The sequence below is a fragment of the Perca flavescens genome, chromosome 14 (assembly GCF_004354835.1).
Source record: "Perca flavescens isolate YP-PL-M2 chromosome 14, PFLA_1.0, whole genome shotgun sequence".
Lineage (NCBI taxonomy): Eukaryota > Metazoa > Chordata > Actinopteri > Perciformes > Percidae > Perca > Perca flavescens.
Genome location: NC_041344.1, coordinates 19455577 through 19481412, shown reverse-complemented (window position 1 = coordinate 19481412; position 25836 = coordinate 19455577). Strand labels below are relative to the sequence as shown.

At 41.0% G+C, this 25836-nt stretch overlaps 1 protein-coding gene across 5 annotated transcripts in view; it reads left to right on the top strand.

The window, feature by feature from the left end:
• elmo1 (engulfment and cell motility 1 (ced-12 homolog, C. elegans)) overlaps window positions 1-25836 on the top strand; it is a 111474-nt gene that overhangs the window by 70853 nt on the left and 14785 nt on the right. For all 5 annotated transcript variants that reach the window (XM_028597334.1, XM_028597336.1, XM_028597332.1 and 2 more), the window contains exon 16: window positions 5828-5964. In XM_028597334.1, coding sequence (XP_028453135.1) covers window positions 5828-5964 — 137 coding nt within the window. The remainder of the gene's footprint in view (window positions 1-5827; window positions 5965-25836) is intronic.

Below are 25836 nucleotides of genomic sequence, written 5' to 3'. Positions count from 1 at the left end.
ACACACACACACACTCCACTTGTCACAGTTGGACATCAGAGCATGCTGGTGTTGTAATTAGAGTGAGGATGACACTTTTCGCTGTGTATTCATCATGTGGCATAGCTGCAAGGTGACTCTGGGGGTTGTTTTGCTTACTTTGTGCACACTCATGGACACATACACACGGACAAATACACACTGGACCTTGGCAGATGTCAGGGTGGCATTCAGCCCTCATGTCTCTCTCTCTCTCTCTCTCTCTCTCTCTCTCTCTCTCTCTCTCTCTCTCTCTCTCTCTCTCTCTCTCTCTCTCTCTCTCCTTCTCACACATACGCAGAGATAGACACACAGCTGCACACACACACACTTTTTACCACACATGCTTAGTCACCTCTCTCTTCTCCAGGACTCATCTGTGTGGTGGCCAGTTGAGTAATTATTTCTCAGTTGACGTCACTGAGCCCTCAGAGCCCTCACGATGAATGGACTTTGATAAGAGCGTGACAGGCGACAGCTGTCCCACACTCAGTCACGCTTGCATTCATTCACATACACATGAGTTGAGTCACTTCAGGGACCTTTTGACCTCAGCCCAGCCACACACCTCCCAGGAGATTGATGGATGGAAGTGACTTGAAACCTCTCTCTGCCCACAGAGCTTATGCCGCGTTTACATTACGTTTCAGACTATAATCACAAGCAACCAAGGCAGAAAAGCATCCGTTGTAATTCCAAAAGATATTGTGATTTTCTAACCCTGACATTATCTCCTACTTGATAAGAAGACAAGAAACGATTTCAGCTAATATAAAGTAAGCTATAAGTTTGTTTGTATCAGGTTTCACTTGTCAATAAACCACCTTGACTACAAGTCTCCATCTGAGAAAAATGCGTGAACATTCATTCCGCTTCTTGATTTCCTTCGTTTGGTTTTACTAAACGTGAAAGTCCCTTTCTTCCGAACAGGTTTCTTAAACTAATTAAATTACTAATTATAAACACTTTCTTTGCTCAAAAGAGGTCTGGCAACAGGATATCAGTGTGAGTGGGGAAAAAAGTATCTATAGTATTTGCACAGGACTAGCATTACCTGGGGACCTCTAGTAATTTGTAATAATCTGAGATTTGGGACCATATTAGCTGCATTGGCAATTGTAAATAAGTTTTGACAGAGCCTTGAAATCATATCGGGGGTGGATAAGTTCAGTAAATTCAAGTAAAATACAGACTTTGCTTAGCCCATGCGAATGTGCCGCACAAAACACAGTTGTGTTTTCCTCATTTAATTTCTTTAGGTCCCCTGGTATATTCAGAATTCACCCTCTGTAAGTGTCCTTAAGCAGAACAAACACAACAAAGGCAAACCGTTGTACCACCAAATCATATCTATTTTGTAGTGACATATGGTCACAAAGTATTGCACCGAAACCGTAAAAAAAGTTGTTCTTCAGATCCATATGGGCATATGGTTCGGCATAACCTAAACTGGTCATCACAGTGTCCTGTTACCTACTTTATGGGAGGTACAGGAACTGAACATCTGGCTGTGCAGATGGATGAAAAGCATACAGCACAAAGAAAATTCATTACAGCCCATTTTCCATCCATCTATATGGTCCTCTGTGGACCCATATGCTCGGCCAAAAAGTCATGAATTGTGATTTAAATTGAGCGAGAGTTCACATACACAGTTACCCTGCTGCTTTGTAGCATGTCATCCAGCTATAAACAGAGGTGTGTGTGTGTGTGTGTGTGTGTGTGTGTGTGTGTGTGTGTGTGTGTGTGTGTGTGTGTGTGTGTGTGTGTGTGTGTGTGTGTGTGTGTGTGTGTGTGTGTGTGAGAGACTCATCCATCGCAAAGTGTCAGACTCCTCAGGCACTTGATGTGTCCAGTTGCCCACCGCATCTCCATGACCATGCTAGCCCGCCTGTGCAAGAGAAGGCTGTTCCTCAGTAGAAGGAAGGGAGGTTGAGAGGTTTTACATAACCCGTTTCAGATTAAGGTTGTGTGCGGCCTAATGATTTGGGGCAAGAGTTCACTTCACTTCAGTACAGCCAGTCCAGCTACTAAGCCCCATGAGTCTGTGGGATGGTTGGTGCAGTAGTTTATTGTATAGCAGATGTTTTTTATTTCATCAGAATAATGCTGAAGCATGTCTTCTGGCAAGTAAGGCCTAAAGCACTAGTTACCTAATCACAGTAACATGACTTTGCACTCACACAGGCCATCTTCGTTCAGGCGGATCATTTTAAGTGCATTTGTGCAGTGGCGAGAATGATTCAGACGTGACATTTCAGCTGGCTGGAATACAGCTGAAATGTTGAAAAAAGAAGCACTAAATTGTTTGTATTACACCACACATACTGTTGTGTTTTCATCTCAGGAGTCTGCTAAAATGCAGAGCAGTGGGCTCAGATTTCCCCCTCCTTAAATTATTTCCTCAGCGTGGATGAATTATGTTTGTTTGATGAAATATTCAGTGATCCACACACTCTGTAACCATTTGGTTAAGTTTGCACTATGAGTATTACAATGCAGAACACTGTCAAATATTTTGAGCATCAACGCACTATAATGTTTTTTATTTTTTGCCTCATTGCTGTGCTGCTTCAGGTCCTGCTGAGCCCTGTGAGAGCTAATAAAACTGTTTGCGACTCAGCATGCCTCGCAAAACCCGAGGATGGAGAAATTTCTGCAGAGCCACATGAGACTGCTCACTGTCTGTATCTCCCAAATGCGCCTTGACATGTAATTCCTCTCACCTTGCCACCTCAGGGCTCTGTTAGTTCTGTCAATAAACAGCTCATTTAGCTCAGGGGTCATTTCAAACTTCAAACAACCCAACAACTTTTACCAATCGACCAAAGGGTTATTTGACTTCCTTTTTTTTTAAATTCACCCTTTCTGTTACATGTTTTCCTGTTTTTGACTTTTTCTGTCCCCAGGGGCAATGTACTGTTGACTAAGCAGCCTGTCAGCATCTGTTTTGGCTCGCCTCCATTAGCTTCCTGATTGACTACCGGCACCGGTAGCACATCCCCCACTCCCCGTATTTCTCCACCTCGCCCTCCCCTTAATCTCCCATCCATCGCTCCAAATCAAGGCTCAGGTCACTGTGCCCGTGGCCTGCGGGCATCACTCATTATACTGTGAAGTTTCAATTGCCGCCTGACCCCTTGCATCCAATTTCATGGCTGCTCGTGGTGGGCCAGTGCCCCTGCTGCTCGTCTCTGAAACTCTTTAAATGAACCAACCTTTGGCTCAAGGCCGCCACTCATCTCAGCAAGGCGAGAGGGAGATGAATTTAGTTCAAATGAATGTCAAGCCTTGTTATTCTACCTCTTGGTTAATATGGTTTGGGCACTCAAGAGCCCTGGCTTTCCCTTTTCCCTCTCATTCATTTTTCAATCACGCTCTCACACAAATTGTGGGGATCGAAATGCTTTAGTGCACTGCTAATAACAAAAAAATAAACCACCTCTGGCTTTGGAACATGAAAAATCTCAACTTAATCCAGTTGGAACAGTGTTTGCTGGTCACAATTTGTCTCCGGGGGGGTATTTTGTGTTTCAAGTTGATGAGGAGATACATTTTCAATAATGCACAGCCTTGCTTCGTTGGGGCACTGTATCTCATTCTCAGCGGCTGTTTCTGTGAAATAAACTATAAGCACATCAACTTCCTGCCATGTCTGTAATGCAGAATGATTATCTCTCATGAACAGTCTGTCACATCTCATATTACTCTGTACTCTGTCTTCTGGAATGCTTTATTATGAATATGAATCTAGCATGCACAAGCCTGATGATTTATTCTGTGAAGTCTCAGAATGATCATGTGTGATCATTAAACATTAGTCACTTTAACGCAGAACCATTCAGCAGTAGTTATTTGATAATTTCATCCGTAACATTTTCCAGCTAAGTGATGTTTACCTGCAGTAGCTGTGTGTGTGGGCAGCTTGGCCCTGTTGTTGTGCATTAGTCAGGTTTTTTTAGGTCCAGGCTGGAGGCCACATTCCTTCAGGCCCACTTGCATATTTATAAATTGAAGGCCACCATATGGCATCAGTTGCTCAACGGAGGAGAGAGGTAAAAAGTAAATGGACCTATGCTGTCCAACTGGCTGTGTCTATCTATGTGTCGGTGTATGTGGACATGTAGTGGATGTGAGTCAGGATCAGGATTATTGGGAAACGATATATTGAGCTCTGATGGAGGGTGGGTGCAGCAGAAACATACAAACCACAAATCCAGACTATGTTCACATGAGTCACTGAAGAATGTGTATTAAAGAAATGATTTGATATTTTAGGAAAAAAGCTTTTTTAACTTTTTAAAGAATTGGATAAGAAGATTGATACCACTCTCATCTTACACTGTCCCTTAAGTACTAACAGTAAATATCAACATTAATGTAGTATTAGCAACACATAAGAACAAGAAGAAAGGAAGGTATATAAGGTTTATTAATCCCACAAGGGGAAATTCAATTTTTTTTTTCCCTCCGTTGATATATTCACACACACACACACACACACACACACACATGCAATTTCCTTATTGTACAGTAGGCCTGTTTCTTGTATGAAAGGCGCTATACAAATGAATAATAAAAACATTTATTTTTATAAAAATAAATCAAACTTAAAAAGTATGACTACTGTTTTTTACACATCATAAATACCTGTAGACTTTAATGAGGCTTGGTAATCCGCTACATGAGTGTCTCATTTACAAAATGTGTGATCTGTATCATGATTAATCATATTAGGCTATAGCTCGCAAAAAACAAATTTCTTCCATGTATTTACAGATAAAGTAGGAAATAAAAAAAATCACACATCTAGTAAATTAAAAGTATAAAGTAAATATTACCTGACATTAGTTTTATTAGCCTTCATGTTAGAGTAAAATATCAAGCTAACAATGAGGAAACTAAAGTCAAAATGTCTTAATTCAATTTATTCATCTTCTCCTTCTTTGGTGGTCAGCAACAGAAGTTTTAGCCATCTAACCATGGATGTATTTTCTTGCACCAAATGCATAACTGCAATGCATTGTGGGTGATATCCACCTCTTGAGTGACCATCGTTGTTCACTCGCTCTCTCTGCCCTCCAAGGGTCGATATCACCAAGTTCACTTCAGTTTTTCCGATAATTGGAACAACACTTAAGATGGCGGCGGGGATTCCCCCGAGGGCAAGTGCTTAGGGGAAGTGAACCAGGGCATGTTGAACCACTAATGAAATGCAGCCCAGGAGGCCAACTGGCACTTCTCCAGCTACCAGTCCACACTCTGTACTTGGTATGTCTGGGGACTTAAACCAGCAACCCTCCGGTTCCCAAGCCAAGTCCCTACGGACTGAGCTACTGCCGCCCTGCTGCCCCCCTCAGCTAATTTACAAGCAGTAATCTTATCATAGAAAAACTAAACTGACAAATCACCAATCAATAATCACAAAATGGCTATAATAAAAACAATTCTCTGGTCCAACAAGGGAGTTTGGGGAGTAGATAAAGATAAAAGATGCTTGTCAAACTGCAACTGCTAATGTAACTGTGCCAGTATTTGTTTGCCTCGAGCAATACAATGTTCAATTGAAACCAAATGCTTATCCATTACTTTGTAAATAATTGTATAGTAGTGCTAAATATTATAACTGTACTGTATTACAGTACTGTTTTTAGCCTTACAGTTGTGTATAATTTTAATGCAAAGTAATTTGTTTTGTGTTAAATTAAGTGTTGACATAAAATGCATTGCTGTCACTTACCCGAATCAGCTTTCATTTTATCTGCTGCTGTACTATAGGTGACAACTTTTCTCTCTCCTGTGTCCACAGCGAGTGAAAACTGCCACGACTTCCACCCCATGTTCTTCACCCATGATCGGTCCTTTGAAGAATTCTTCTGCATCTGCATCCAGCTGCTCAACAAAACCTGGAAGGAGATGAGGGCCACAAGTGAAGACTTCAACAAGGTACACTGCATGTGTGTGTTTTTGGGAGATGGGAGGTTGAGATTAATAAGAATCATCCCTGTGTCCCATTTCCATGTACGTATTGATTATACAACTAGGTTTTTTTTAGTGCATTCACATTGGAAAAGTAACAAAATTAAGTACACTTGATGCCAGTTTGCATACTAAATTTGTTTGATTTGCGAGTGTTGTTGATGGACTTCTCACAGCTGGTACATATTGTAGACACAGATGAAACTGCTACAGGAACATGTTTTTATAAGTTTTCAAGTTAGAAATTGTCAGTAGCTTTTCCCAGTTTGATCCATGACAGTTGTTTTTTTACAATTCCCTGTTGATTTGGGACACAGCTCATGTCTTTGACTATATCAAATGTTAAAAGAACTGAACACAGGAAGATGCAACATTATAAGAAGACTATGACAGCATGAATCTATGTGCAATCAAAAATGAGACATGTTTGACTGTTAGAACAACTGCTTTCATATTTGATTATTTATTTGTTTATTCCCAAGTGAACATACAGAAAAACATTGTTACAGAGAAGCAGTGCAACAGATGGATATATGTATGATGTATATGTGAAATCATGGCAGGCGTATACATTTGAGCTGCTTTGACAGATGTACACGACACAAATTGGTTTAATTAAATTGGTTTTGATTGTTTTGGACAGTTTCCTAATATGGGCTTCAAACTTGAGTTGAGAATCCAAAATGACACCTAGTAGATGATGACACCGAGGACAGGATGAAAGTGAACTTCATACAGAATTATTGCACAGTAGGATTTTTGCCATGCTTCATAAGCTTTCTGTAGACACTGGCAGGAATCACTGTCACATAGCTCACTCTTAATTACAGCAGTATTAATCATATCTCAAATTCTATTAGTTATTAGAATGGCATTGCCAAGAATTTTTTTCCTGTTTGCACAGATGAACATGCTTTAGGCGCTTCTTTTTTAAGGATGCAGATTAAGGGAACTGAATACACCTCTCAGGGGCTTTTTAGAATTAGAATTATTTGTACATTGTTTTTTCATTCTTTCTCGGTTATGAAACATTAGCTGCCTCTATTGGCTGAGCCACTGATTAAGCTACTACATCTTCATTTGGAGCTCAGTGGAGTCTGGATGAAGATGAAAAACTTCCTGTAAGCTGGCTAATGTTGAATTGGCCAAACAGGAAATATGAGTGTGTGTGCACTGCCAGACGGTGATAGTAATGAGGTGTTTATGACAGATATTGTATGTTGTGTATTCAATTGGGCATCAGATGTAGCGGTCAACAGATGCCATATCCCTTTTCCCTGATTTGTCAAACAAATTATGATTATCTTATGCTGTCAAATAACAGACTGACACAAGCTACAAGCCACCCTGTGTCCCAAGCTCTGGTCCGAATCCTCTGCTCATATTCACTGACTCACACATAAATAAGCCGGTCCTCACCTCTACATTTGCTCTGCAGCTCAAATATATCACACTACTGTAAATGGACACATATTGTGCTACATGAAAGTGACACTGTAATCGCTAATTCAGTGAGTGATTGTGAAATGTATTGTTGTTTTGAGACTTTGTACAGTAGTTTGATCTACTGCAGCAGGCCACAAATGAAGAATTATAACATATTGTAGTCAAGATGAAAAACAGAAAAATCCTCTGTAGCCGTTGTTGAATCCATCTACAGTCTATTGAAGTCCTCGCCACCATGTGGGACTAAAAACCCTTTGGTAGAGGAATCACTTCTGAGCATGATTTAATGTTTGGTATTTTTGGTATTATGTTAGGATAATTTGTCACGTCTGATGATCTAAATGGTGTAATAATTTACTGAAACTTGATTTTTGTAATGATAAAAATGCCGGGAGTGATGCAACCATCTCTAATAGGCTTTGAATGACTACCACCATCTCATGTTAAGCTGTATTTCTAGTTCATTTTGTGGGAGAATTCAACACATGTATCATACATACACATCCTCTTGCAAGCGATCCTATTACCCAATCCCATCCTTCACACTCCTCCCTGGAAGGCAAGAGTCAGTTTCAATTGAGTTGGGATAGATGGTGCTTTCCTTCTCTTTCCCCTCTCCCTCCCCAACCTCATCTTTCATCACTCCATACCTTGGGAGTTTGAAATTCAGCAGCAGCTTGTCGATAGTAAGACTGTTGGGTCTCGAGGGCTTCCTATCAGCTAAATGGTGCGTGCATAGCTCTGCGCTTCCGGCCCCTAACGCTGTTTCTCAGTTTTTATCGGTTATGAACTTAGAAACACTGTGGGGACATCAGCCCCTATGATGATGTCTTAAAGTTGTCATTTTGTACCCAACACTGTCAACAAGAAACAGAGTTGTTTATCTGTAACTGAAAAACCGTCATTGACTGCACATTTAATAAAATGAAGATGGAAAGGAGGAAGATGGGAAAGCTCAGTTTAAATCCCACTAAACCCTGAGTATTATCATGAGCAAATAAAAATGATAAAATATTAGTAATGACAAAAAGGAGAAATTAGGTTTAAGTTAAAATGCTTTATGGGTTCAGTAAAGTAAGTAATTAAATGACAGGATAAAAGAAAATCATTGATAACTGAACAATTAACACAGGGATACAGGATTGGAACTTGGCACATTCATACAAGTTTAGATGAATAATGTCAAAGTTAATAGTTGGGTCATCTATAGCAGTTCCGTGACCGTGGAGAGGAAAGGTTTGTTTCTCACTGGATTTGTCATCTATGAAGGTTAAAGAAAGAAATTAGCCGGGGTGCCCCTCTCAAAAATGTGGGGAAATTTTTTGGGAGCCCTATATCCAAAATGGCTGCCGTCAGCCTAGCTGGAAATTAACTTTTTAATGGTTTTGCCCACAGTACTGCATAATACATGGTTTCTGAGTCTATTTGGGTCAAGAAATTCATAAATGATAAAGATTTATTGATTTGACCTATTTTTGACCTTCAAATTCAAGATGGCCGCCGATTTTTGTCTCTTTAAATGTCATTTTTTTCAAAATCGTCAAAGAGCCTTAATATTAGGCTCAAATGAAAGCTCTGTTCATACTGAGTGCAGTTATGGACAGCAAACATTAAAAAATACACATACTGTATGTCATCAGATGTCTGTGTTGGAACCAATGAAAGAGAGGAGATTATTAGGGCCCGAGCGCCAACAGCGGCAAAGGCCCTATTGAAACTGAAGGAAGTATTATTATTTTCTGCAAATTTATCGCCTTTTTGAGGGGCTTAACATATTCAAAAACTCACCAAAATTGGCGGTCTCATTAAGTCTGGTGAAAATGTACGTATTTTAAGGGTTTCAGGGAATAGGTGCGCAAAAATGGCTCACTAACGCCCCCTACAAAGTTAAACAAAATGGAGCCCCTGCAGTGTGTTTAACGTAGACTCACGAAACTTGGTGCACATATGTAACATGTCAGGATGTACAAAAAGCTTCATTGGAGCCATACCCTAAACCCAACAGGAACTCCGCCATTTTGATTTCAAAGTTTGAAATTAGTGCAATTTTGGCCATTTCCACATGTCGTACTTTAACAAACTCATCCGAGAGATTTCATCCGCTCAACTTCAAATTCGGTCTGTGCCATCTTAAGACCTTAAATGGTTGATAGAATGATTATATAGGGTATTTCACACTGTTCCTTAAGGTCTCCTAATGGGGTATGTAGATTAGAGACGAGACAGCAGGTCTCATATTCCAGGCACTGCAATGTTTCTTTACCAAATTCACTTCTGAGACTTTTTTATGCGAGAAATCAACTAGATATTAAGCTCAAATATGGGCCGTTTCACAAAAATTGATAGCTAATTGCAAATTTGGTAAGAAGTGTCGGACTTTAGGAGCCCCACACACTGACGAGAAAGCGGCAGCCTGCTGGGCTCCATACCCAGGGCAACGTCAGCCTTTGTGGATTCCTCAAAGTAGCCTTTGCTTTTTTGATAGCGCTGCAAACCCTTGGTGTTCTTCCAATGAGCTTCATGAAGTAGTCACCTGAAATGGTTTTCACTTCACAGGTGTGCCTCGTCAGGGTTAATTAGTGGACTTGTTCCCTTATTAATGGTGTTGGGACCATCAGTTGTGTTGTGCAGAAGTCAAGTTGATACACAGCCGACAGCCCTATTGGACAACTGTTAGAATTCATATTATGGCAAGAACCAATCAGCTAAGTAAAGAGAAACGAGTGGCCATCATTACTTTAACAAATGACGGTCAGTCAATCCAGAAAATTGCAAAAACCTTAAATGTGTCCCCAAGTGCAGTCGCAAAAACCATCAAGCGTTACAACGAAACTGGCTCACATGAGGACCGCCCCAGGAAAGGAAGACCAAGAGTCACCTCTGCTGCTGAGGATAAGTTCATCCGAGTCATCAGCCACAGAAATCGCAAGTTAACAGCAGCTCAGATTAGAGACCAGATGAATGCCACACAGAGTTCTAGCAGCAGACACATCTCTAGGACAACTGTTAAGAGGAGACATGAATCAGGCCTTCATGGTCAAGTAGCTGCTAGGAAACCACTGCTAAGGAGAGGCAACAAGCAGAAGAGATTTGTTTGGGCCAAGAAACACAAGGAATGGACATTAGACCAGTGGAAATCTGTGCTTTGGTCTGATGAGTTCAAATTTGAGATCTTTGGTTCCAACCTCCGTGTCTTTGTGCGATGCACTTGAATGAGAAGGTGTGTCCAAACTTTTGGCCTGTACTATAGCTAGCTAGCTAGCTGCTCCTCATAACAAGACCCCTGACGTTCACAAAAATGCCTTAAATTGAAATCGGACACAACTGTTAACTTTATAAGACCTTGGGGAACCTGTAATATAAGTGCCGTGACGAAATTCAAACTGTAAATATACTATAGTTATGCAGAAAGTGTAGCTAGCTAGCCGTGACCTTTTCCCATTGTATTGAATGGGACATATAGCTAGCTAGCTGCTCCTCCTTACAAGATCCCTCACGTTCATAACTGTAATAGTCGGTAGTGTAGTAATCCACAAAGGCTGATTTTGCCCTGGGTATGGAGCCCAGCAGGCTGCCACTTTCTCGTCAGACTGTGTGGAGCTCCTAAAGTCCGACACGTCTTACCAAATTTGCAAATGGCCATCAATTTTTGTGAAACGGCCCATATTTGAGCTTAATATAGTTGTTTTTCTCGCATAAAAAAGTCTCAGAAGTGAATTTGGTAAAGAAACATTGCAGCGCCTGGAATATGAGACCTGCTGTCTCGTCTCTAATGTGTGTGTATGGGGGTTTCGCTCAACCAATCAGCAGGGAGATTATCTAAATATTCATGAGAATACCATATTTGGAAGAAAAGCTCTTGTTACGTATAGAGCCAAAACACAGGCATGCATAAGGGCCAATAAAATATCAACCAGGCCATTTTCAGCCCAACCAAAGTTACATACCCCATTAGGAGACCTTAAGGAACAGTGTGAAATACCCTATATAATCATTCTATCAAACATTTAAGGTCTTAAGATGGCACAGACCGAATTTGAAGTTGATTGGATGAAATCTCTAGGATGAGTTTGTTAAAGTACGACATGTGGAAATGGCCAAAATTGCACTAATTTCAAACTTTGAAATCAAAATGGTGGACTTCCTGTTGGGTTTAGGGTATGGCTCCAATGAAGCTTTTTGTACATCCTGACATGTTACATATGTGTACCAAGTTTCGTGAGTCTACGTTAAACACACAGCAGGGGCTCCATTTTGTTTAACTTTGTAGGGGGCGCTAGTGAGCCATTTTTGCACGCCTATTCCCTGAAACCCTTAAAATACGTACATTTTCACCAGACTTAATGAGTCCGCCAATTTTGGTGAGTTTTTGAATATGTTAAGCCCCTCAAAAAGGCAATAAATTTGCAGAAAATAATAATAATTCCTTCAGTTTCAATTACGGCCTTCGCCGCTGTTGGCGCTCGGGCCCTAATAATCTCCTCTCTTTCATTGGTTCCAACCCAGACATCTGATGACATATGTGTATGTTTTAATTTTGCTGTCCATAACTGCACTCAGTATGAGCAGAGCTTTCATTAGAGCCTAATATTAAGGCTCTTTGACGATTTTGAAAAAATTACATTTAAATAGCCAAAAATCGGCGGCCATCTTGAATTTGAAGGTCAAAAATAGGTCAAATCAATAAATCTTTATCATTTATGAATTTCTTGACCCAAATAGACTCAGAAACCATGTATTATGCAGTACTGTGGGCAAAACCATTAAAAAGTTAATTTCCAGCTAGGCTGACGGCAGCCATTTTGGATATAGGGCTCCCAAAAAATGTCCCCACATTTTTGAGAGGGGCACCCCGGCTAATTTCTTTCTTTAACCTTCATAGATGACAAATCCAGTGAGAAACAAACCTTTCCTCTCCACGGTCACGGAACTACTGCAGATGACCCAACTATAATACAAATTTGTACAGTAAGTCCTGACTTGCCTAATAACGGATGGTGCAGGCATAACTGTAAACAGAGGCTCGGATCAGTAATAAAGTACATAATAGTAATGTTGTCCATCCCACTTCAGCTGATTTGAAGCACAGTTATTGTCCTTTTAACTCTAATCAATTGGTCATTTAAACTGGACTATTGAACTTTGTAGTTGAGCTGCCTCGTATTGGGCAATCAGTCATGTAATTGATTACTGGTGTCTCAGTCGACTAAGAAATTGATGGTCTTTTTTTGTGGTGTCTTGATGAAGATTGAGTCTTAAGTAGTCATTACTCATAACTCGAAAATTATAGTCATACTGATATTCACAAATATGCTTTGGTGTTTGGTAGGCAACAATCTGAAAGATTTGTGTTGCAATAGTTTGTGACGATAATGTGTAAATGTAATTGCAATGAGGTAATCAATTCCTCATGTACATACAGTATATGAGGATATATCCTCTCTGGGCTTTGTGGAAGGTTAATAAGCTGCCTCAAGGATAATCCTGAGGGTGTCCACTTCAAAACAAGGCTAGTTGTACAGTTTCCCTGCATTTCTCACAGTTGCTGCCAGACACTGAGCTTTCTGAGGTGTGGAATACTTAAACACCTCGTTCAGGTTTTATCGATATTTGGATGTGCACGGTGCTGTGGCCTGCAAGTGTGTGAGCATTTCTTAAACGCTGAAGGCTCTCTCAGCCGCTGGCTCTTCATGGCTGACTGAGCATCTTCCCTGCACACAAAGACGTGAACCCTCACACATAAACGGGCTCTTACATTAATGTATGCTCATCATAGACAAAGGCTTAAATGAAGCTTAAAACCACCATGGCACTGAAGCCCCCCCCACACACACACACACACACACACACACACACACCATTGTACAGCCACTACACAGTCTTGTTTGCTTTCAGAATGTAGTGTTTAGTAAAATAAGTGGTAGTAGAGAACAAGAGGTGTGTGTGTGTGTGTGTGTGTGTGTGTGTGTGTGTGTGTGTGTGTGTGTGTGTGTGTGTGTGTGTGTGTGTGTGTGTGTGTGTGTGTGTGTGTGTTTAATGGAGGCAAGTCTGATGCTCCCAGGGCACAGCTCCGACCGTCAAGCAACCGTTTCCCCTGTTTCCATAGCAACCTGTGTCCAATTACTGCTGCTGCGCTGCAGTACTGTGGCTCTGTTTCGGTAAGATGGAGCCACTTCTCCGCTGTATGTGTACATGCTTGTTTCTATATGAATCAGTGCTTGTGTGCGTTTATCAGAGACTTTTTTTTTTTTTTTTTTTTTTTTTTTTTTTTTGTACGGCTGCATGTTGTCTCTTCATCCAAACGTCTGAGCTGAGACCTTCTCCTCCTCCACCTTCTCACCAGAGGAAAAAACAGGCTCCATCTCTCTCTGCGCAGGCACTTGGAAAAAAAAAAAAAATCCCTCACTGATGTAGCGGCTTGCAGCCACTCACGATACCCCTCCTCCTCCTCTTCTCCTCTTATCCCTCCCTCTCCTCCGTCTACCCCCCCTTTAACACACACACACACTTATCATGTGATCCACTTGCTGCACAACCATTGGCGTCTCTGATCGTGGCGTGTGTCCTATCAGGGCATAAGCCCGGAGATCAACATAAGCTATGCAGAGCAGCCCGGCTGATGCTCTTAGAGGGAGCGAGGAAGGCAGAAAGAAAGGCATACACAAATATCATAGAGTGGACAGTTAAAGAAGAAACAGGGAGAGTTAGTTTTTTTGTTTTTGTTTTTTATTTAAAGGGAATATGATTAAAGAAAGAATCAAATAGGAAACCTAAAGGCACAAATAGCCAAGAAAGGAAAAGGCAAAAGGAGGAGGTGCACGAGCAGTGTTGACAGACAAGTCTTCCCTTATTGTGGCTAACGCTAAAGCTAACTGTCCACAATCAGCTAGAGCGCTCTTCCAAGGAGCCATCTGCTTCCTTCATACATCCTTCCATCCATCCCTGTCTCCCGCAAGGTGCTTAACACTCATTCTTTGGCAAAAGTACGAGGATTCACCAGTCACTGTGGAGAGTATCACACCACACTTGGAAACATGGAGGTGACATGTAAGTACTAAAAGAATGGAAATGAGAAAGATTGAGTGGTTTTTCAATATGCATGGATGGATGGATGGATGGAGCAAGGGGAGGTAGTAGTAAAAGAGGAAGAAGGACTGTTTGTGTTGTTGCCTGGCTGTGGAGGAGGAGGGGAGGGAGGATGGAGAGTGGAAGGAGAGGAGAAGAAAAGGCAGGGATGGTGAAGATGGGACAGGGGCTCAGCGGAAGAGAAAGAGGAGGGACAGATGGGGTGTAGACTCGGCGAGGCGTAAGCAGGTTAGACAAGGATCCAGATCACAGCCTTCATTATCTCACTCACTCACATACACACACACACACACACACACACACACACACACACACACACACACACACACACACACACACATATATATATATATATATATATATATATATATATATATATATATATATATATATATATATATATATATATTCACCCTCACCAATGCACACCCACATTTACATGCATGTGTGCACACACCTACCCACAAATACACTCCAGGCATCATCTGTATTCCAGTGTACAGTGTGTGTGCATGTGGGGGTTGGGCTTTGTTGTTGTGAATGAGATTACTCCACATCACCAACACCCACTGTTTGTCACCAGAGGAATTTGATGCCACTACTAGTGATCTCCTCCACACTGTCTCGGACCTTGGATGTGCTTCAACCAGTGTTTTAGCCAGAGGGTTTTGACACAGGATTACCGTGGGTCAGCCCCACATTGTAGAGCAGGAGTCTGTGAAATACTGCCAGAACCTGATTTCATTTGTTTTGGACAATACACAAATATATCCACTGTGTTTTTAGGCTTGGCTTTGATTGAAGGAACTATGGCTACATCCACAGTACTGTGTTTTCATTTTAAACTGGCGTTTTAGAACTAATTTCCGTCCATATTTACACGCCTGAAAATGCATATCTCAGACCATTCATGTAAACTAGGCATGCGCATGTCGGTAAGGCTAATATTGTCGCTGGACACGGAAATTGTCACAAATCGGTCTAATAATAGCTTACTCTTGCACATGCAGTAGTACCATTACAAAATGCACAATTTAACTGCACAACAGCTGCAAGCATAGGCAACAATGTCAAAAACGGCTGTATTTCGTTATCCGTGTTAAATTAACAACCGGAAAATGGTCACGTGATAGGGACGTGACGAATCAGGGAAGGACACGTCCTGACTGATAAGACCCAATCAGGGAGTGAATGTAGGTGTCTGCGTCATTGTTTCCAAAGGTAGCCACGGAGTTTTCAAACTAAAACGCGGTCAGCAGCTTTTCCAAATGTGTCCGTTTTAGAAGCTCGGAAACACCGGAGTAGTGTGGACGTGAGGCGTAAATGTAGCAAAAATATATGCGTTTTTAAATAAGAATGTAGTGGTGTGAATGTAGCCTATGTTTTGGCTACTGGGTGTATAATATATTGAATTGTGCTGAATTTTTAAGTAGATCAATTAATCAGTTGATTAAGATTATTTTTCAGCAATTTTGATAAGTGCTGAATCATTGGTCACGAAAATTTGCCAAACATTTGCATGTTCCAGCATCTCTAATGCATAGATTTCTTTTTATTGCATTAAATTTACAAGAATATAAAAATTTGAAAAAGTTAACATGGGCTTTGGAAATTGTGAAGGCCGTTTTTCACAGTTTTCTGACATTTTATAAACCAATAATTGATTCATCAAAAAAAAAAAAAAAAAAATTAAAGAAATAGTTTAACCTTTTTGGAAAATACACCTTTTGCAGAGAGAGGAAACGAAGAAATGCTACCGTAGCTCTGTCCAAAAGTGGGAAAATCCACCTACCAGCAGCTCTTAAAGGAACACGCTGACTTATTGGGACTTTAGCTTATTCACCGTATCCCCCAGAGTTAGATAAGTCCATACGTACCCTTCTCATCTCTGTGCATGTCGTAACTCTGTCTGGCGCACCCAGTTTGGCTAGGCGCTAGCCCAGTTTAGCAAAGATCCTGGAGGTAACAGGTTCCAACTAGCCTACTGCTCCCAATAAGTGACAAAATAACGGCAACCTTTTCCTATTTACATGTTGTGATTTGTATAGTCACAGCGAAGATGGCTGTGTCTCATGTGACCTTGTTGTTTGTACATGCTGTGACTATACAAATCACAACATGTAACTAGAAAATGCATTTCCTGCAGAAAATGCGTGGGAATGCTGAACAGCTGAATTGCTAAAGCTAAACTGGATGAATAGCTTAAATCCATAAGAAGAAGTTGAAGTAGTGAGAATAGTTGAAAAAGTGGAAATCGGTTTAATAAGTATGAATTTCATTAAAAAGTTAAACGTTTATGCTAAACTGAACGGTTTGCTTTAAAGGTTGAATAATGACAAAATGTGTAGATCATTGTGAGGTCTGAGTAGATTTTCTAACTGATAATTACTCATATATGCAGAAATATGAAACAAATTAATACTGTAATACTGTTAAAGATGAAAATTGAAAAGGCTGAAAGAAATAATATTTTTATTATTATCAGATATATAGACTGCATAGAATGAAAAAGCATCAATCTAGCTGAGATGAGATGTGAAATATATTAGGTGAAAAGAATGGGTCTGAACAAGAAGAAAGAGGAAAGAGAAGGAGAGAAAGAGAGAAGAAAGGAGAGCAGGAGAGAAGAGAGGAGAGAAAGAGAATAAAGAGAGAAGGAGAGAGAGAGGAAAGAGAGGAGAGGAAAAGAAAGAGCAACTTTGACTAAAATTGACTAAAAAGGCTGAAAGTTTAAAGACATTGTATTATTATCAGCCATATCCATTGCGTAGAACAAACAAGCATGACCCTAAAGAGCTGAGAGGTGGATATATTGCCTGAAAAGAAACGGGCTATATACATGGATGAAATCACAAATGACCCTGGAGGGAGAGACAGAAGGAGGAAGGGAGAGAGGGAGTGAGAGAGAGGAAGGGAGTGAGAGAGAGACAGAGAAGGAGTGATGGAAGGAGAGAGAGATTGAGAAGGATGGAGGGAAGGAGGGAGGGAGAGACAGAGGGAGGGAGAGAAGGAGGGAGGAAGACTAAAGGAAGGAGGGGAACAGAGGAGGGAGGAAGACAGAGAAAAGAGAAAGAAGGAGGGAGGGAGGCATAGAGAAAGAGAGGGAGTCAGGAAGGAGGGAGACACAGACAGATAAGGAGACAGACAGACAGACAGACAGAAGTGGAACGCAAATGATATAGCCTGATGATCATAGTTAGTCTAGTTAGTTGACTCCTACAGCAAGCCTGGAGTAATCAGGTAGACTGTCTGTGAAAGGGTTGTCATGGTTACTAAGGGCCATGTTTATAAACATCTCTTTGATCTGATCTGAACGATCGCACCTGGTCTTAATATGTCTCCTGTAGCACACCGCAGCACTTCAGACACTGAGAGCAAGCTCTCAAATAAAGGGCCAGACTGGAAAAATGATAACTCCTATCAATCGAATGACGTCATCCTGAGCACCACAAGGCCTTTGTGAACGTATCGGTATAATATTTATAAGGATAAACGTAAAAAAGGGGGCATATCAGCGATTTAAAAAAGTAGTCACTGGAAAGTATGGAGGACTTTTATCATTGCAGCGGATGGAGGGAAATTTGTTACTCTGATCATTTGGAAGCTTGCTGAGCCTAAAGTATAAAACATATCGCTTAACTGCATATTTTCTGAAACTAGACGAAAATACCTACGTTTTGATGTATAAATTGTGTATGACAAGTAGATATTGTGGGCGTGAGATCATCCACTCTAGCTTGTGCAATACACACTCACTATAAACTCAAAAAAATCTTGAAAAGATCACTGAACTTAAACAGCTTTTTCATAAAAACTGTAAAATATATTAAACCACTGAGCACACCCCGAATACCTGAATATTTTGTGAACAGTGTAAAGTTTAAATCACGTCTGTAGGGGAAAGAATGTAGGAGGAGATACATTTTGAAGCAGAAGAGGATTTGAAGGATTTTAAGCCTGCTCTCATTCACTTCAATGTTAAAAAAAAGTGTTAAAAAGCTTAATATTTTAAAAAGTATAAATAGTAGAAAAAAAGTTGAAGAAGTCCCATCATTAGCTGAAAGAGCTGAACATTTGAAAAGTTGAATGGTTTTTATCGGAAAAAGTATGCAGAGAGCCAAAAAACTTACGGAAGACACTATAAGAATAATAAAAAAAAACAAATAACAATAGTTGGAATGCTGTTGAACAGCATTCCCACTAAATAAGAAAATGTTGGCGTTATTTTGTCACTTATTGGGAGCAGTAGGCTAGTTGGAGCCGGTTACCTCCAGGATCTGTGCTAAACTAGGCTAGTAGTGGGTACGCCAGACAGAGTTATGACACGCATGGAGATGAGACGGGTATGTATGGACTTATCTAAATCTGGGGGATACGGTGAATAAGTTAAAGTCCCAATAAGTTGACGTGTTCCTTTAAGACGTGTTCCTTTAAGCTCAGCTCACTAATATATCTCATATGTTTTATTTGTAAAAAACCAAAGTGTAAAAGTAACGCGTTTTGGTTTTACTGGAGTGCTGGACTATTTCTTGGCAGGGCCAGGTCAGATGTTTACATTCTTTACGCTAAACTAACTGTGTCCTCGCTGTAGTGTATTTTCCAAAATGTGGAACTATTCCTTTAATCAACAGTAAAAAATAAACATCAGCTGCAGCCCTGATAATGATACTGTTCTCTAAATAGCGAGCCAAGTTCAATCACTAAGAAAACCCATTGCTGTCTGTATCAGTGTCCTGTAAAAGTGCCCTTGAGCAAGAGTTCTTGAACCAAGTCACCCATTCTTTAGAGTAAGCCATGGAAACCAAGCAATGCCCTTTTTTTTGGATCGGGGTTTGACATTTCTGCTCTGGCCTGAGGTGACGGAGGAGAGTAGATAATCTGCTTTGTTCAACCATGTTGAAGACTGACCTGTCCTGCAGTATGTGGGATTATTCAAATGGCAATGCTCAAAAGCCCCAGCAGCCCAACCATCTCATCAACCATCACACATCACTTTGTGTTTGCCTACTATTAAAGAATATGACTTTACGTTTAGATGCTATTCTAGTTTTAATTAAGGCTGCGCACTGCAAATCGGTTAAGGACTCCTAATACAAAACCAATGCAAATGATTCAGGCTCTGCTCTTTAACAACGTGGTAGTTTCTCCACTTTGTCAGAAGGTTAACATGCCCGCATACATGACTAATGAAATGAGTGCTGGTGTGTCCAGTCAAAACAAAGGGATGGGACAATGATAACGTGAGTGCATGTGCCAAAGGTTATGATCGGATGCCCTGTTTTGGATTCCAAGAAGCAGCTTGGGACAGTTGGTGTAAGTGCTGCACACGCTGCCATATGCCAACCACTGTGACTGCTGCTGTCAAGCTTAGCATGAAGCGGTACATTTATGACTCGTATCAGGACACAGTAAACCAGCCCCTCCCCCACTCCTCTCCTCTCCTGTAATGAGACCTGCTGTTTTCTTATCCCATACTGGTTTAATTTACTTCTACAACACTCTAGATCTTTATTTACCCGTTTCCCTCCCTCTATTCCTTATACCTCTTTCTTTTTGTCTTTCTCTCCTTCCTGTGGTTTCTTTTCCTCCTCCTCATTCTTGTCTCTCGACCCCCCCTCCACCTCTATTGTTGAATTCAGACAGGCTATTTATATCTTTCTGCCTGGCTGCCTCACCTCCCACTCCCTTAACAAGGTTTGCTTTATTGTTTTTGCACGTGTGTATGCGCACTCGGACAGTGCGTGAATGTGTGTTTGGTGCATGCTTCGCAACAAATCTGAGTTCTTGTAGGGGTGTGTATGTTTTTATGTGTATTATTTACAAGTTTGTTTTTGTTTGTTTGTTTTTTCATTTTTTATGAGTGCGTAGCAAGAGCAGTGTAAATGCCGAGCTTTGTGTCTGAGACTTGTTTCTTTTTGTGCGTTCACGAGTGTGCGTTTTATGTGTTCCTGGAGGGGGGGCATCTCTGATCTCAGGCAGTGTTGGCCCACTCACAGCGCAAAAGCTAATCAGACCAGAGAGATCATCAGCCATTAGCATCAAACCATCATGTTGCATGAGCAGAGATGCAGAGCTAACATTTTGTTTTGTTGTGTCACGATAATGATACTATCATCTCATCTTCACAGCAACTCACTGGAAATCAGCAGGAGAAAAGACGAATAAAATCAAGTTTTCTTTTCTTTTGATTTAGTTTTTTATTTCTCTATTCATTTATTTACATCTGTTTGTATATCACAACCAATTTACTCATGCCTCTGGGGCAATTAATGCAGAATGTTCATATTTCCTGCAACAACCGTGTCATAAGAAAACACTCATCAATTCAAAGCTGTGCACAAGCCAAGGTCAGCACTTGGCTTTCATCAGCATTTCTTGATGCACAGTAAGTGGCGATTTCCCAGGCAACTTAGCTCTCCAGTCATCCATATGGACTGTGCCACACCTCACATGGAGACGGTTGTTGAAAAAGAGCTCCTCTGACAGTTTATCTGGGCATGCAGTGCTAGCACTCTAAATATGGCAACAACAGCTAGCAGCAACAGCCGGCATCCAGCCTGCATCACTCATGTGGAAGGAAGAATAGGATTGATGGAGGGTGGTCTCCAGGTGTGTGTGTGTGTGTGTGTGTGTGTGTGTGTGTGTGTGTGTGTGTGTGTGTGTGTGTGTGTGTGTGTGTGTGTGTGTGTGTGTGTGTGTGTGTGTGTGTGTGTGTGTGTGTGTGTGTGTGTGTGTGTGTGTGTGTGTGTGTGTGTGTGTGTGTGTGTGTGTGTGTGTGTGTGTGTGTGTGTGTGTGTGTGTGTGTGTGTGTGTGTGCGTGCATGCATGCATGCACGGAAATGTTGGGAATTTACGTGGGATAGTTGCTAGTATTTTTGTTTTGCGTGTGTTGGTGCTTGTTCATACTGTATAATGCATGTAACAGAAGGAATTAATTAGGTGTGCCATATAAGTGTGTATATTGAGAGTGTGCTTACAATACAGTATGTGCTGTTCCCTGTGGTGCAGTAATGCTGTCAAACAGGTCCCTAAGGCATTCACTAAGAGAGAAAAGAGCTGCTTTTCACTCCGCTTTAAAGTCACATTCACCCTGTCCCTTTCCCCTCCATTTTATTTTATTGAAATACCCAGATACAGTGACTCCTTACATTCCAGCCGTGGGGGGTAGATACATAATTGAAATTTTAATGGAGGAAAGTAGTGCCTTTCCACTTAGTTGCTCTCAGCAGACTTGACATAGAGCCATGACAGGGTTGTTAGGAGAGTCTTAACAAGAAAAGCTGAATATACTAAATATAATCTATGAATCTGTCTGCAGCATTCACATCTTGTTCTTCACCCTTTATGAAATGGCACTCTGCCTGTCTGTTGTTTGGCATTTTATACAATACATCAACCAGTGTAAGGCTGCCACCACATAGATGTCTGAATTACAGAATAGAAGAATAGAATTACAAAGATTTAGCATTATGCTGTGAAAGGTCATTACTAGGGTTGCAACTAACTAACTTAACATTATTTTCATCATTGATTAGTTAGACATTTTGTCAAAAAAAATGCCATAAACTAATTGTCCATGGTGATGTTTCAAATTACTTATTTTGTTAAACCAACAGTCCAAAACCCAAATATATAAAGTTTACAATAGTATTACATGGAGAAAAAAAGCCAGTGCTCACATTTTAGAAGCTAACCAGCAAATTTTGCAGATTAATAATTTAATCGACTAATGATTTCATCTCTAGTCATTATGTACGCATTGCTTAGGTTCTAAAGCAATCCCAATGACAGCCAACAGTTGTTGTCAACAATCTCTTATGCTGCCTGTGACCCTTATTAATTTGATCACATATGACAATCCCTATCCTGGCTGATGGCAGTATTCACATCCACATGGGGATGAAGGTTGTCCCATGTCGTCACCTTTTACGTCATCTAAAATGTCTCTGTAACACCGGCGACAGCTGACACACAGAGCAGCATGGACTGTTGTTTCAGAACAAACTTTTTGTTGCCCAACTGGGAAGCCTTTGAAGCATTACACTGTGTTGAGACCAAAGCAAAGTTGTAGTGTGTGTGCGGTCTGTCAGACGGAGATCTGTGTTTTGTTGTGCCTCCCCAAACGTCCTCTGACACAGACCGTGCAGCTGACAGAGAGCGAAAACCGGCATTGTTGGCATAGATTAGTGTCACTATCATTTCAAAAACAGAAACCAGAAGTAAACAATATCTGTTGCCTACATAGTGAATGGACAAACAGGGCTTGTCCTAAACCTGTCAATACTTAATTTTGATCCAGTGTAGAGTCTGGTAGCTATACTCCACCTTGAAAGCCCAATTGTTTTTAAAGTATAGAATATAAAATTATTTAACAGTGACAACGGCAGCTTTGCCCTCTGTTTAGTGGTCGAGCCATGAATCATCAACCACTGCTTCTTAGAACTCCTCTCAGCTTCTAATACATATTTTTTGCATCTTTATTCAATGCATTTTCATCCGCTTCTAAATTTAATACAACCCGTAGCAGCACTCCTCTCACTGTACGATAAGAGACAGGCCTCCTTTCATGTCCATCTCTGTGGCATTGTTTTATTTTTAATGGTCATCTTTGAAGGAGATCATGTTTAATTGAACATGGTGGCAGAGAGGGAGAATGTAATTACCATTTAAATAACGGGAACATGGGTTCCCTGAATTCTCTTTTTTTCTGCTGCTTATCAAAAAAACAAAACAGGCACTCTGAAGTGAACGCGTGTGTGTGTGTGCTCTTACATTTGTGTGACTGCTTCCTTTTGTGTGTGGGTAAGCATGTTTTGTCTAAATGCCCACCAAAGGGCCTCTCCAGCACAATCTCCAGATTTCCCCACCCAGGTTTGAGTGGCAGGTGAGCATTTGATTGACAGCTGGTAAATGATGTCATTAGCATCCTCTTAGGTAAATGGAGCAGCGGCGACAGTCAATTGGTCGGCAAGGAAGGACGGTAATTTGTTACCGTTGATGCGTTGTCGATGATGGATGGCGGGGCGAATTCAGGAAAGAGGAACTGCCCAACTGTCCCATTTGAGGAGAGAGACTGAAAGGAAGAGAGCAGAAGAGTGAGGATGGAGGAGTGTGGCCAGCTCTTCATTACTTGTACTAGACGGCTCACGGGACAGTGTTTAATTACTTTTACTGACACTTGCTCTGCTGCCTAACTTCCCTTCTAACAAGCTACAAGAAAGAATGATGACCTGTTGTCTGGAAGAGATTAGGGAGTGTGAGCGGAAATGTAGACAACAGCTCGGACAATGAACAATTCTGCACTTATCACCCAGAGTGCAGCAAAGATGACTGCAGTACAAAACTGAGCCTAAATATATCCTGAGTGAGCTCAGCCTGCAAAGTTTGTTCCAGCGCTGACGTCATCTCACCTCTACCAAGGTGCTCTCTGAGCAATCAGCAGATGAAAAAAAGGAAGAACATAAAATATTCATAATGCCCCTCCGCCCTGTTGTGAAAGGACCATGTGTTCGTATTAAATGTGATGAATATCCATGGTGTTAATTAGCACGAATGCAGCCACATGGGCCAACAGAATTGTTTTACCGCCAGAGATATGACTCTAAACAAGGCATATTAATGAACGTTCTCCTGGGACGGCTCTGCCAAAACACCAGCGATGGAAAGCAAGCGGCAGGTGACAGTCAGATCTGCGTTAAAAGCTTACCAGTTATATGATTTCAGGGGATAAAATTGGTGTTTTGGGGGACTGCAAATGGTTATCAAAGCTCTCTTTTTGTTTTACAATTTTCTTTATTTTTCAAAAGCTTCTTAAGGGAAAATGTTCCTTCTAGACACACTGATGGACCATTTGTAATCCTAATAGGAAAATAAATTAATTTAAGGCTTAATTATCAGGACTATAGGAGTGTGTATGTATGGAAATGTATGATAGGCAACTCGGTGAAGTTGTCATTAATAGTGGACAGGAGTGATGAATCTCTCGTAGCATGATTGCAAGCTGTGGCTTCATCCATTTGTCTGCTCATTTTTCAGCTCAAACAGGAGGATGGGAGGCTGAGTGTCGGTGCTGGGGGTTGTAAATCTGCTGTTAGTTGGACACCTGTTTCTCCCCATGACAATATGGCATACACATTATAGGGAGAATACAGAAAACCGCCTTATGTGGAGATAACACCCAGCGGTGAGAGTTAACATAAATATGTTCCACGCCGTTTCAGCTGAGGGAGGAATGGACAGCTGTCTTTCTGAATGGCTAAACTGATAGAACGATGGAAAGGGACAGACACATGAATTAAAAAAATGAAAACCTTCCTAGAACTGGCTACCACAAGCCTACATTTTAGCTCAGAGTCTGCACGTAGTCACCAAAAACAGGTCTTGACCCATGGGGAGGGGGAAGTGTCGACCCTCGCTCTCTTGTGGTCTTCTGTGACCTGTACGCGGTGGTTTCCAAATTATTTTATGAGGTTAATATTCTGCACACAGGGCCAAGAGCAGTGCTTCTTTTTTAAACAACTGAGATTTAAACAACCAATCATGATCTCAACTTTTGTCTGCTTCTGTCGAAGTGGATATTAAGGATGTACTTGTGCTGAGACATTGATGTTCTGCATCAACTTTAATGCCAGTTAGATTTGGATGACATGAGAGAAGACCTCATGTGCACAGATGTGGGTCTGTGTCTGAGCTTTGCAGGTAAATCCGACTATGTGTGTCACGCAGAGTCAAAATCTAGACGGCAAGTGATTATTGAAATACATCAACTGGAGGATTGGAATGGTTTGTCATATCTGGTCACTAATATTTACAAAAGCAAATTTCAAAGCTCAGCTGGCAAAAAAGCCACGTTTGCTTTTCTAAATAACTCTTTGACCAAACGTCCTCTTTTCTGTTGCTGTTGTTGTGTGTGTGTTTTTTTTCAAGGACAATTTGTTGACTGTTTGTTAGAAAATACACTGTGATTACTGCCTCTGAACATATTTGCATTCCAAAAGATAATCCCTGGATTAAATTGTGCAATCAGTGAGAAAATTACTTTTTTTCTAGCATTTTTTTGTGGTGGGAGCTGAACGTTACCTTATCAGATATAGAATGAGAAAAGGGTTAATTCCTTTTTGTGGCACCCTCACTGTAAAGCGCCAGCATTTCAAAAAGGGGACCAGACCACATCTTAATGTATTTTTTTACACGCGAATGCAGTGCTGTTTCAAGAGGATTATCCTCGATCGCCTTTGTCGTCTTGGGTCTTTGGTGCCGGGTGGAGGTTTGTGCTGTTCATATTTCATTTTTGGCAGCTCAAATCTA